General features: G+C 41.5%; 1 protein-coding gene across 11 annotated transcripts in view; it reads right to left on the bottom strand.

Annotated features, from left to right (window-relative positions):
- LOC119498206 (zinc finger protein 521-like) overlaps positions 1 to 13,588 on the bottom strand; it is a 102,807-nt gene extending 89,219 nt beyond the window's left edge. For 5 of the 11 annotated variants that reach the window (XM_037786812.1, XM_037786815.1, XM_037786814.1 and 2 more), the window contains exons 1-2: positions 12,631 to 13,408; positions 5,670 to 5,726 (exon numbers count right to left, since the gene is read on the bottom strand). In XM_037786812.1, coding sequence (XP_037642740.1) covers positions 5,670 to 5,726; positions 12,631 to 12,670 — 97 coding nt within the window. In that variant the 5' untranslated portion in view covers positions 12,671 to 13,408. The other 6 variants (XM_037786819.1, XM_037786822.1, XM_037786820.1 and 3 more) reach the window with 3 other exon arrangements.
- Positions 13,589 to 14,669: the final 1,081 nt, after the last annotated feature.

Raw genomic sequence — 14,669 nt, 5'->3', positions numbered from 1 at the left:
GGATTAAAGAGCCACGTCAATACTGAGGTTCCTGTGCCTCTGGGCCTCATACAGTAATCCATCAGATCAGGACATCCTCTTCTAGCAGTCTCTACAGGCTGGACAGCAGATCAATACCAACATGCCTGGAATGGCTGACAATCACATGTGGAATATGGGGGGGAAGATGCGTGGCGTATTGAGAATTTTTCACCATGTTAATTCTGTTAATCAGCTTGACAATGCAGGTAAAGGACGAGAGGGAAGCTACATTGACCGCTGATCCATATTCTGATAAGGTCAGCTCGAAGTAAGATGATCGCAGCTCGGACTGAGAAATTATTCATCGGGGGAATACGACGAAGATCTGACTGAAAGGATGATTTTTTTTTAATCCTTATGCTACGAAAAACCGCATTAGTTTCGCACTAATATAAAATATCTGAATGGTGATTGACATCTTTATAGCCGTGTAATATCAGTCTGAGCTCGAGTCCATCCATCATAGACACTCCTGTCTCTTACGGCGCCTAGTGACATTTATCATGCCACAACTTTCATCTCGTGAGTTGAAGAGTCCCCTGGACCCCCCACCCTTATATTATTGAATATTTCTGCTCTTAAATATTTATAACCTTTTAATTGATATTCTCTTCTCTGCTCCCTCGGCCCCACCGGGGACCCGGGGTCCCTAGCAGGGGGAGCCCACACTCGTCCCCCCGCTGTCTGGCCCACACACTGAGAAAGGTGGAGATGTTGACCACAGGGAGAGGAGAGGAAGGGGCATGAACATACAGGAATACTTAAAGAAAGAAGTCTGGCCAAGCTGCAAAGATTTATGATCTAAAAAGTTAACTCTCACCATGAACCCCTGCTTTTAACCTTGCTGGAGATTTAATGTCTAACCCTAAGCTTAAAGATTAAATAAAATATCGAGCGCCTGGAACAAGGAAAAGAGAAACGGAAAAAGTTGTTGTAGCCATTTTTTGAAATGCAACATGTGATGGATGTCAGTGTTTTAAACCGAAATTCATTCAAATCCAGCCCCAAAACACTGAGCGAGAAAAGCGTGCAATCATCACTGAGGGCTATGTTCCTACTTGCCTGTAGATATACAATACGTCTGTCTCCATCAGGGTTCAGCCCGAGTCTTTCTTTTGTGCTATGAAAGACCTTGGTGTCGAAAACATCATTACCAGCTCATATCCCCGTCGTTTCCCAGAGATCCTGATTCTATGATGCCCCCTCCCCGGCAAACCCACCCTACAACCACCCACCCCCAAGTTCGAATTAAGAATTTATTTTAACCAGCGAGCAGCTTCTGTCGACACATGTCGGCGGGCCTGATCAAAGGTGAGTACGCTCCTTTATCAGAGTGAGGGAGGCTGTCAGAAATAGGAGGACATTAAGATTGAATAACCTTCACACGGTTGCCGGCACCTCATTATTTAAAAATCTAAAACTTTTTTTTGCCGAGCGCCCGCCATATATAGGTCACACTACATTCTAATGCCACGTGTGCCTCCGAGTGTATCCTCCTCTGTGTGGATGGGATTTGGGGCTCTCCACTTTAGGCCGTCACATCCACTGATCCCCCGTCATTAAAGAATGTCATGATCCGACGACGACGACGACGACGGCTGTGACACTTGCAGGATTGTTAACGATCCTCGAGAATTTGCATGTGGTCGACGCACTGCAATTTGAGTTATCTGCCTCCAGTCACCCAGATTCATATTAAGGACTAATTGCTGTTTAATATTTTGGTGCATTTGAAAATTTGAAAGTAGATTAGCAAGAGGTGCTTGTCAAAAGCTGTTCCTCTTAAAACGCTAAACACATTACAAGCAGAGTGATGCATTCACAGACAAATGTTTCCCACCTTGTATGTAAAAAAACCCAAAAAAAACATGCAGTATATTTATGAAAATGCGATGCTGAGATAAAGATAAGACGAGCACAGAGAGAGAAAAAGGTGCTAAACAATTACAGGAGAACAAACAATGACGACAACACGGAGAGCACTACATGAAGGAAACGGCACATATAATCACAGGTATACAGACACCATCATCCACCATTAAAATCTCTACGCTAAAAAAAAAAAAAAAAAAGATACAAGCGCGTAAAGAAGAATGGAAATCAAAGCGGATGAATGAGAAACAACATTTGAACATACCAAATGCTCCCTTTCTCTCTCTCTCTCTCACACCCTGTCTCACTCGCTCTCTCACAGGGAGTGATAATATTGAACGGAGCGCCTTGCTATGCCATTAGTGCAGTAAAACATCAAAGGAAATGAATAATAGAGAATATGATTTTCTGAAGTGGTGGAGTGAAAGAGTCCTTTCCCCTTCCTGCTGTAGCGGGCCCTGCAGTACATTGATCTGCGGGCAGCCAGAGTCTCAGACACCGCCGCACCACTATACGCTACACTACTCTACACTACGGCACCTTGCCACCCAGACACCCCCTTCAGATCTCGATAACACTTCTATTTGCCTCAGTCCACTCCACTCTGACACCCTCTTCCAAAAAAACAGCCTCCATCTGACATAGCCGAGAGCAAAGAAAGAAAAGGGGAAAAGAAAGGGATGTATATATAAGAGAGAAGAAAAAGCGCGGAGCATGTGGTTATAATTACACACAGGCAGCGCAGTGGTAAAGCCAAGCTGCAGATCTTAAGCCTGCTCGACACTCTCTGGGTAAAAAAAAAAAGTGCACCGCCTCATTAAATCTCAGATATCACACTGTTCCTGCCCCTCTATACTACGCATAATACTGTCTATCTTTTAGAGGGCCTCTTTTGTTAGCATTTCTCCTTTGCCTTTGCTACATATCAAACATGAATGAGAAACAGGATGCGGGGCCTGCGGAACGCTTGCAGAGTCACAGAAGAGCTCGACTGGGGGTCTACTTATGAGGCAGATCTTGACACCATGTCTGATTAAGCCCTCGGCTTGTCAGGAGTCTAATGGCTATTGTGGCCGTGTCCGTCAAAGTGGCGAATGCATGAAAAGCAGGTGAGCTTTGCTACTGCTTTTCAGTTTGACGTTATAAAAGGGCTTGTTTGGGCAGCGGCTGAGCCACAAGGATGAATCACTGCTGTTACGATTAAGACACACAAGCGGCGGTGAAACATGTCAAAAGTTGGGAGGAGAAAATTGGCGAGAGAAATTCTCCCCAGCATCTTAAGAGTTGATCGCCACAAACAACACTTTTTTCCTCATTGACCGTTCATCAAGCTGCATCCTGAGAGCGGGGTTAAAAAAAATAAATCAGTCAGACGAAGTCAAATGAGGAAAGTGAGAAATTAATTTGTGCGCCCTCCTGATTTCTCCACAGGCAGACATCGATCATGTGGCGGCTGTCTCCCCTCACTCTGGAGATAGAGGTGGTGGAGGGACGGGGAGAGAGGAGAGAGATTCGTGTGTCTGAGGGGGTCGTTGTAATCAGGCACACTCATTAGCTCTACTTTGGCTCTGGATGACAGGAGGTCTCCGAGGCAAGTCTGCCTTTTATGCCCAGTCCTTCATCCCCTGAGCCGGGGGTTAGAGGGGCTAAGGAGGCGGTTTCTTTCCACAGAACCACCCACCAACGCCTCATCGATACACATTAACTCAGCGGCAGGTAGATATCTGCTTTTTTACCCAGAGATGAACAAAAATGTTACAAAAATGTTTACTGGCATATCTGATCAATTACACGCTGAAAGGGTCAATCAGAAACACATGAGGGGGATGATGGATAGCGCCAGAGGTCAGAAACTGCAAGATGTCTGAGTCACTTTTGACTGATGTCTAGCTCTAAATATCTGCTGGACGCTAAAGCCAAGGTTTGCCGGGTTTTAACAAAACACTGAAACAATAATACATCAGCAGGGCTGTGTATTGGCAAGAATCTGGCGATACGATACGCATCATAACACAGGGGTTATGATTCAATATGTTCCGATATGGCAAGCAAGGGGATGTATTGCGATTTTTAAAATATAATTTTAGGAAAACTGTCATAGTATAAATAACACACCACCATATACGTAAAATCGAAGTAAACAAAGTTTACTGTTTTTATTAGGGCTGTCAATAGATTCAAATATTTAATTGCGATTAATCACATGATTGTCCATGATTAATCACGATTAATCGCACATTTTTTATCTGTTCAAAATGTACCTTAAAGGGAGATTTATCAAGTATTTAATACTCCTATCAACATTGGAGTGGGCAAATATGCTTTCTTTATGTAAATGTATGTATATATTTATTATTGGAAATCAATTGACAACACAAAACACTGACAGATATTGTCCAGAAACCCTCACAGGTATCTCATTTAGCATAAACATATGCTCAAATCATAACATGGTAAACTCAAGCCCAACAGGCAACAACAGCTGTCAGTGTGTCAGTGTGCTGACTTGACTATGACTTGCCCCAAACTGCATGTGATTATCATAAAGTGGGCATGTCTGTAAAGAGGAGACTCATGCGTATCCATAGAACCTATTTTCATTCTCATATCTTGAGATCAGAGGTCAAGGGACCCCTTTGAAACTGACAGTTTTATATATATATATCGTCAATATTTAGCGTAAATTTGGAGCATTATTTAGCCTCCTTCCTGACAAGCTAGTATGACATGGTCATGGATTCCTTAGGTTTTCTAGTTTCATTCAGTTTCAGGATAGCAGTATCTTCTCTTTAGCTTTAAAGCCCGATGCAACCTCCGGAAGATCGATAGTGTTAATGTGATAAAGAAATTAGAGGTGTTAAAATTAAGTTGTGTTAAGGTGTTATTATTGCATTAACTTTGTCAGCCCTATTATTTATACAATCAGAACAGTGGGATCTCCATTTGCATTTATCACAGTCTCTGTAACATCATAGCACTACTCTTTCTGCAATCTGAACCACTGTCTGCCGCGAATCTTTGTAATCTATGTAAACTATTGATTAAAAATCAATAGTGTTTTTGAGAATCTATACGGTATCGCAAAACATAATATCGCGATACTCAAGTGTATCGATATTTTCTCATAAGCATCTGAGAAAAGACTGGACCTATCGTAGTGGTGCATGCTCCTGTATTTTGCAGAGGAGCACTCAGAAAGCTGTGGGTAAATGCTGGACTAATGTGGCAGCCGAGGAGTACCCAGGGTCCCCAGCCTGCTGGGCAAAGCCATCCATATCGGGTTTAAAATAACCACGCCTGAGACTTAACCTTTACCAGAGACAAATGAAATGAAAATATACAGTGTGGCGCATCAGGAGCAGGCTTCATTCATAGGGGGCTTTCTGCTAGCCTGACCTGAATTACCGCTCTGTTCCTGGAGGGCCACTGTGAATGGCACGCGTGGAGACAGGACACATTCATCTGGGTAGCTCTATTCTACATCATACAGAGGGGTTGGGAAACAAAGAGTCAGGCAGGAACACACAGAAACACAAGGACAGCTATAAGCACACCTGCATGTATGCATGCACACAAAAACAAAGAAGAGGAGCTAACACCGCTCTGCCCTTTCTCGGACACAAACGCATGCGACCGTGCAGTTTACAGAAGGAAAAACCTCAAAAACAGGAAACACATATCATTCTGAACCCAACAAAGATTTTCACAGACAGACACAAGCAGACACATGATCCACTTTCCAGCCGAAAATGATGAAATATGAAATGGAGCATTACCGCTTGGAATGGCAGTCTGCCCAGGACTGTGCTGGTCCTCTGTCACATTGTCTTCTACTGCCAGAAAAAAAGAGAACGGGGAGAGAAAAAGAGGGAAAGAAACAGTTAACAGCGCAAAAACAAGTTAGACACATTGAGATTTCCTTCTTTTTTATTATTTACTATTGAGCTTTTTCTGTATGGAAACTCCAAGAGATTTCAACAGCTTTCGACAGCTCTCAACCTGTGGTTTGGGAATCCACACAAGCCTTTCATATGTATGAGGTTTGGCAACAAGGCAAACAGCCACCCACGTAAATAACATATTGGACTGGGTAATGACGTGATGAATTATGAACGTCTCCCATGAAACGTCCTCCCAACATCAACAGTGACCAAGTTAAAAAACACCTTGATGACTGCATTAGTAAGAAGGTTGTATAGTGCCCTGCTTGGGTGGTTAAATTAGACGGGTATCAAAAACAACATTTGCCTTAAAGCCGACTGTGATCCAAACTTCAATGCAAAGAAAAATTATAAAATACATATTCACATTACGTGTCATAACAACCAAAAGCGGCGGCAAAGTGCCTTTTCTCTTTAACAGGAGGGCTGACAAAATAGTGACAGCTTGATCGGCGCTGAAACCCGCTCATTAGACGCATGGCAACTAAACCACTTTTGACTTTTCGATAACAGCATGGCCTTGAAAAACACAACTTGTGTTTAGTAAAAAAGGTAGGAAGCTTTTACATTGGAGCCTTTTTGGAAACTGGTGAGAGTTCCTTGTGGCATGTCAAGTACAAGAAATGAAATGGATTCTAACAGCGGGAAGAGAACAAAAGAGTCTCCCACCTGTTCCATGTAAAATGAGGGTCTCACTGAGGACTTCTTACGCCTCTGCGTTTCCACCCCTGCAGTTGAAATGCATTCTCCATTATGTCTTTTCTTTCTAGCCTTTCATTTTCCTGGGCAAAGAGGAAGGGGGGAGTCTGACAGGACCTCCCAGTAGGGGAGTGTGGCAGTGACTGCCAAAGCAGAAACTGGCGCACTTTTAAAATCGCACAAAATATCCTGTACTTTGCATAATTAAGGCAGGATCCTATGGTGGCAGAAGCCCCCTCAGGGGAGCAAGAGTCAGTGTCAAGCAGGGTGTCAAACCTCGGTGAAAAATGAAGAGGAAAGTGTCGAGCTGTTTCTTGTGAAGATGGCAAACGACGGAACAAGTATGTTTCACTGTCTGGCCTTGTCCGGCCAAAAAACTGAATTCCACAGTGAGATGCTTTGATTCAAAATAACCACTATTCACTCAATACACACGTAGAATGGGAAATAATTTCTTAGTAACTACTATAATTGACGCACACAGAAAATATGCTAAACAAACGTGCATGGCAATTAATTAGCTAAATCAATTAAAAGTGATGGAACAGACATAGTTGGACACCATGGAGGTAAATCCCAAAGAGGACTGTATATCAGCCAACACAGAAACCTTGTCCTGTTAAAGGAGGCCTTAGTGACTGACGCCCTGAGAGTTTAATGAGTTTCTCCAGCGCTGTTGAGCGCCTTGCATCCAGGATCATTTAAATGGGCTGGGGATGGGGGTCCTAATAAATCCCCCATGGTTCTCTATCAGAGATTGGTGGCGGGGAGCTGGAGGTTTTTTGTTTTGATTACCGTCCCTGTTGGTGAGATGAGGGAGTTCAGGCAGAAAATTCTATTTCACAATGCCATAAGAACTTAAACATTACGGCAGTTTGCGATGATTTGTCACCACTGTGAACTTATTAAAAGTTTTTTTGTCGTTTATAAAAGTAAACAACTTCCATCACGGTGCAAATGCTTTTTTTTTTTTTTCTTTTTCTCATTTGCACCTGTCTTCTGGATAATTAATAGCTAGCTAGGAGCGATCAGAGAGGCTGAGCTGTCATGTAAGGGCAGACTCATACTGGTTGGACGTTTGATCAACAATCATAACACAGTACAAATACAAATAGCCGGAGAGTTTTAATTAATATGAAGCTCATGATGACAATAACTTCAACTGAATAGTCCACATTGTTCTTAATGCATCACCGCTATCAGTTAATTAATGTTTGACAAGGTACAGTGTATCACTCAGTCAGTGACAAACTGTAATCATGCTGCTAGGTTCTGTTGATACAATACTAAACACACATGGGACCGTTTCAGCGCTGGCTCCTTTGATTTTCAAAACGCGGAGCAGGAAAGACATAATCCCACAACAAGTGGCGCAGCATTAAAGGCCACTAATTAACACACTGGCCACACACAGAAAATGAACAGAGCAACCGTCATTATATTATTGAGAGTGACAATCCCCAAGACGGGACATTTCCTGCTTTAGGGGTGAGTTAATATTCTACAAATAGGGGAGCAAAACAAAAGTAAAAAAATAATACACAATTAAAAAAAACAAACAGATTGATCGCCACATGCACGGCCCATGATACAACACACCTGCATAAAACTAATGATTTAATAGACATGAATAAGCAAAAACATGACAAACTCTCAGCAGCTTGGACCTTTCCTAATCCATCAAATGAATTCCTGCTGTGTAAGAGAACGGAGTGAGGAGCGCGTACAACACGTGTGTATAATTACTGTACATTTTTTTTATTTGTGGATTGCCACGTAAGCTTGTGTGTGTGTGTGTGTCTGTGTGTGTGTGTGTGTGTGTGGTTATCTCGCAGCACTTCTCAGACATTAAAAAGCCCTGAGTGTGTTCCTGGATATGCGTGACTCATCTGCTTGGTTACAGCCAGCTTTGGACGATACAGTGGCGAACACAATGGCTGTGTAATCCGCCCTGACTGACCGGGAAGGAGACGCTCGCCACAGGGACTACAACTCAATTTAGCTCGGGTCAAGAGGTCAACCCTCCTCAATTAGGGCCGGGAAGGGAGGGAGGAGGACACACACTGCACATGAATAACTTTCTTAATGAGCATTATTTGAACTGGTGATTAGTGTCATAAATAATTTGCAATAGAGGAGCATGTTAATCACGTTGCATAATATTTGTAATCTTTCATATACTGCCATGTACTGTAAGCAAATCATATTAAGAGCAAAAACTCCACTAGCAGCAATAAAAAAAAAAAATCAATAATCTCATTATGCAATTACTGCAAATTTAGCTTCCAAAAAAAATATTACAGGAAAAATGAGACAGATGCAAATGCGCCCAGCAACGTATCATTTCATTTGCAGCAGCAGCGGTGGGAATCAATCATTGTCTCTGAATCAGAACTCCTTCCTCCATGTGGCAGACAATCCATGACAACAAGAGAGACACATGCCATGGAGTAAGAAGAGATATCGGCCAGCTCCCGCGACACCCAGTCCAACACACTGAGCCGCATGTCAAGAGCACTGACAGCCGTGCTAATGGGATTTTTCCACGGCTCCATCATAATTTCCTTAATGATAATACTAACCATATTTTTGTGTCACATTAGAAAAGTGTTAATGGGTGTTATGCCACAGATCATTAATTGTGAACAGACTGGAATACTGCAGCTTCCCTATAAACTAAGAATGACGCAACTGTTAATAGACATTTTAACAGGGGAGGAAAAATAGAGCTGGAGATTCTGCGTTTTTAATTGTTCAAATTAAGAAGAGGTCTTCACTGCATTTATCATTAAACACGCTGAATACAGTGTGTATTTAAATAAAGAGCCAAATGAGTTTTTGAGTAGTTCTGCTGACAAAAATACTTGAGATTAAAGGTGCCATCACACTTTTTTAGTTACACAGGCCTACGCTTATTAGGAGTGAAAGGGGGAGTGGTTATGCATCTCTGGGCATAACGGACACATTTCTTTTCTCCGAAAAGAAAAGCTTCAAATTATGACAAATGTGTGTTTAAAAAAAATACACATCTATTTGAGTTTTTCTGGATGTCAAAAGTCAAGTCAGTTTTATTTCGCCTGACACGAAACGAAATAAAAATGTGCTTCAAGTCTACTGACGTAAAGCAGACTACCATATTAACTTTATTTTCAATAGGCCCTTCACAGATTTCATAACCTGCTCTATTAAAGAGTATAATAATATTTCCTTTCATGTATGGCCAAGCAAAGCTCACTCATGTGGCGACAAATTCCAGCCCCTCAAAAAAACATCAAATATTTAAGGTGTACATGACACAGCGCTGATTTCATGACAACCTCCGTACTTAAAGTAAATGGCGCAGAAAATATATTTATATATGCGGAGTGACAGACATGGAAACTTCCTCCTCAGCCAATGAACACATCAGGCTTGAGACTGTCATTTGTGCTCCGAATGAAAATATCAACCCAGCCTCACATTATTCAGGAAGTGCTGTAAGGACAGGCAACGTGGCAAGTCATCACACGCTACATGCAGGATTTGGGAGTGAGATCCTCCTTCCTCGCTGCTCGCCACTGAGTGACTGAAGCAATGTGCTGACCCGAAAGCCTCTGCACATCAAAACAAAATTACAATGTGCCTACAGTTGAGAAATGTAGAGGGCTCGGGATTGAGTAAATGTCAGTGGCTAGGGTGAAGTGTTTGCATATAAGCGAATGATGTATGGTCTTGTCCTGTGCCATTTATTCCCCCAAGCAATAACGTAGCCGGATCTGTCTCTCAGACTTAATTGAAACGGGACTTGTAATGTTGCCCTTTTCCTCGATGGGACCAAAAACATAACCTCTGACTCCCACAAGCAGCCAATACTGAGGAAGTAGGTGTGTTGGGGGTGCACAAGGGAGAAAAAAAAAAAAGAGTGCCAACTGTCACAGCATTATTTTCTCATCTCCTCTACCACAAACTCCATACTATCCCTAAAAACGCTGCACACGATGCCCGCTCTCTACCTTCCCTCCATGTTCCATCGGCACCTCTGTTTATTTTCCCTTTTCCGCAGAACAAAGTGTTCTTTCTGCGCACAAAAAAAGCACCGTCCACATTGACCACTGCCTCAAGTCAGCAGAAGACAACCTATAAAAGTGAAACCTGAACTCTGCAGCCGCGTTCTGTTGGTTAAAACATACAATATAGGTGCAGACACAGGCTCACACATGTGCATACATATATGAAACTAATTTAGAGATGCCACTTTGGTGTTAACAAAATATACTGAAACAACTACAAATAAAATGGCAATTCCTGTTTTCTGCAAGCAATAGTGGAGAATAGAGTGTCAAGCCACTATTAAAAAAAAAAAATGACAAGGAAGGAAAGTTATTGTGGACATCTGTATAAGTGTATCTCTGTCCCCGAGGAAAGAGATAGACAAAGAACAATAAATAACATCTGCCTGGCCTTCCTTGGGTCTGATCCAAAACAGGGAAATAGCTATGACGTATCTGCATTTCTGCTCCCCTTCAGCAGTCGGTACGAGGACATAAAAGTCGGGGATGTTTTGTGTACCACATTTTTCCAATTTAAATTTTACTGACAATAACAAAACAAACAATGTCATCACTCAGACTTCATTTGCATGCTGATTTGCTCTCTCTCTCTCTCTCTCTCTCTCTCTCTCTCTCTCTCTCGATGTACACAAATCTTGACAGATGTTCTGAATTCACACACACACACACATTCACACACACACACACTTGTAGCATGTAGGCATGCTCGCAGGAAACGATTATATCTAAGTGACGTGTCTTTTGAGAATAGCAATTGTCAAATCAACTAACACAAAAAAAAAAAAAGCAGTCAATGCCAGTGTGGTGTGAGAGAAAACTAGGGAATCTATGTATAGAGCTGTTTACTGTGAAAAGAGCAGTGCAGGTCTGGAGACAGAATGTGACAATTTTTAAGATGTGCATGCACTCACATTTCCACCCTCTCCTGGGTATTGATTTAAAATGGTGGCTGCATGAATGTACTACCGCAGACCATGTAATCTTCCTTTGAGATGAAGACTTCCGAGAACGAAAAAGGGGGGAGAGAGAGAGAGAGAGAAAGGGGGTCCACAGACCACAAGCTGGGAATGTGAAATTGTGGACAATTATTTGCTGAGCAAAATACAATGCCTGCCAGATGAACTGGAGCTCAACCTCCAAAACCCAGCAGCTCTCCCCCCACCCCCCCCCTGACCAAAATGCTACAGAGAAAAGTAGTGTGAATATGTGTGTGTTCATGCATGTTGCTGTCTCTATTTCTCTCTCTCCTTCCCCCTTCCCCCCCCCCCCTCTCTCACACACACATGTACACTCAGACACAAATGCATGGCTGAGTTACCACCAGTCCAACTGTCTCAAAAAAAGTAACAAAAAATTAAAAATCATACACAGTGTCTGCTGTATATGCTGACATGCTGTGCAGATATGAAATAAAAAAGTTCAGCTGTTTTCCAGCTTTTGAAATCCAGATGTTTACAACTTTTTTTTTAATGAACATGTCCAATTAGCACTACCTCTAATTTCTCTATTGCACACACACACACACACACACACACACACACCACAGCCCTCCCTTTCCCCCCCCCCCCAACAACATATAAAATGTTTCCTCCTCAGTTTTCTCAGACAGGAGGGTGGGTCACGTGACTCTGCGCCCCATTCCATCAGACGGGCTTAAGTTCCGACTAGGAGCGTCTTTTTTAACACATCCAGATGTGTTTGATCCAGATGTTTGTGCCAGCGTCGCGCTGCACTGGTTGCTCTCTTTAAAATTACCCATGCCCTACCCTTGCACTTGCACTTTAACTAGCATTACAATACTGCTCAACTGTAAAACCGACCAGCTTTTTTTTTTATACCCCCCCCCCCCTATGCCAAAGTGCGTAAAATGCATCCGATTCCATGCGCAAACATAACAGGAAGGAACACTCCGAAATGCGTAAAAAAAAAAAAAAAAAAAAAAAAGGAACAGTTACATTTGCAGTGAGCGATAAGTTCAGATCATGCTCTGTCTACACTTGTCATAAATCATCTGAAAGCCACCATGACATAGGGCTTATATCACTTACCTTTCAGTGATCTTGGTTTAGCTTGCTTGCGGCGCGACATCCTATAGAGAAACGCTGAAGTTGCTCAGTTTCTGTCTGATAATCTGGTCTAAAAGGTCTCTAAATTCCACTGGTCGCGTCTGCCTTTTTACCATTACAGAAAGATGCAACTTAGCCCAACCTTTTTGACCGCGCGGTTCTATACACAACAAACACGAGTTGTTTTTTTTTGCTGTTATATTTTCTGATGAGTAGGTGGATGTTATAAAATCCAATTATTTACCCCCCCCCCACCACGATCGGTATAACGGCGACTCTATTTAGTTGAGCTGGGTGTATGGTGGTAAAAAAGTGTGAGAATAATAGTAAATCCCCTCTCGTCATGCGCTTCCATTCTCCGGGAAAACACACTGCACGCGTGCAGGCATGATGATGATGCTTCGTTTTAAGAGAGAAAATAAAAGCGGAATATTTTTGCTTCTCGCAAATCTCATCTGAAATGCATCCGACGTGAGAAAGACATCAGCAAAACGTCTCCTGTGAGAGTGCAAAAAAAAAAAAAAAAAAAAAAAAAAAAAAAAGGAGGAAAAATGATAATAACACGTTTCACTTCATATCCACCTATAAACAGCATCCAAAACTATTATAGAGTCTTTCCTTTTTTTTTCCTCCACTCCAGTTCCTTGCTAATCATGAATTAGGGTTGTTTCGGAATCTGATCTAAAAAGTCTACGTCTAAATTGCTCTTTAAAAAGAGGATGAAGAAGAAGCAGAGAGAAGATGGAAGCTCCCTCCTCATCACAAACCTGCAAGGTCTTGGACTGCGCTGTCGCTCCGGTAGTCCACATAATAATGGAAAATGGAAGCAAGGCCCCCAAAGCCATCAGGATGGCTCCAGAGGGGGCCCCTACCCCGCAGGGACTCGCTCTGTACGTAATCACTGAGGAAATCATTGTCAGCCTGCCTGCACTCACACACAGACAGAGAGGCATGATTAAAATCCGAGGGATCACGGCAAGATGCGGAACGCTGGATCGGCTGGTTTCCCCGGATCCGGAGTCGAACTCTTAAACCCAAAGTCGGCTTTTGCTCACCCTGGCGTCTCTCCTCTCTGCCTTCATTCAGCTCGCCGTCGGCCACTCTCCGTCTACGGCAGACGGACTACTGGTCCCCCTTCTGGTAGAAGTGGTTAAGCAGAAATACATTTTTCTGTGTGTCTTGACTGTTGTTGACATATATGACATGGAATGACATGTAAAGTTTTTTGGGGATTTATTTACAGATTTTTTTTTTTTTTTTTTCATTATTATTGTTCACTATGAATGAGATGTTTTATTGCAATCCCCTTCATTATTTGAACATAAAGAAATATTTATTTTTTTCAGATTTAAAATAATATAATAATTATTTGTGGTTGAGTCAAACAATGTAGCCTCCTCCCCTTTAATATCTTTTTTTTATTTATTATTGTTCACTATGAATGAGATTTTTTATTGCATCCCCTTCATTATTTGAACATAAAGAAATATTTATTTTTTTCAGATTTAAAATAATATAATAATTATTTGTGGTTGAGTCAAACAATGTAGCCTCCTCCCCTTTAATATCTTTTTTTATTTATTATTGTTCACTATGAATGAGATTTTTTATTGCATCCCCTTCATTATTTGAACATAAAGAAATATATATTTTCTCAGATTTAAAAAAAATATAATTATTTGAGTCAAACAATGTAGCCTCCTCCCCTTTAATATTTATTTTCTTGCTTTTATTTTCTTATTTTAATCATTCCAGATATAGTTTCAACTCATTTTAGTCTGCAAACTTTGAATTTAGTTAATTAAAAAGGTCTATTATTGTGTAAAAATTCACACAACCTCTTTTTCTGTTGACATATATGACATGTAATGGCATGTAAAGTTTTTTTTTATTTATTTACATATTTTTTGTTTTTTTTCATTATTTTTGTTCTGTATTAATGAGATTTTTTATTGCAATCCCCTTAATTATTTGAACATAAAGAAATATATATTTTCTCAGATTTAAAATAATATAATAAT

This window comes from Sebastes umbrosus, chromosome 12, assembly GCF_015220745.1.
Source record: "Sebastes umbrosus isolate fSebUmb1 chromosome 12, fSebUmb1.pri, whole genome shotgun sequence".
Lineage (NCBI taxonomy): Eukaryota > Metazoa > Chordata > Actinopteri > Perciformes > Sebastidae > Sebastes > Sebastes umbrosus.
Note: the sequence above shows the minus strand (reverse complement) of the source record. Positions and strands in the feature narration are given on the sequence as shown.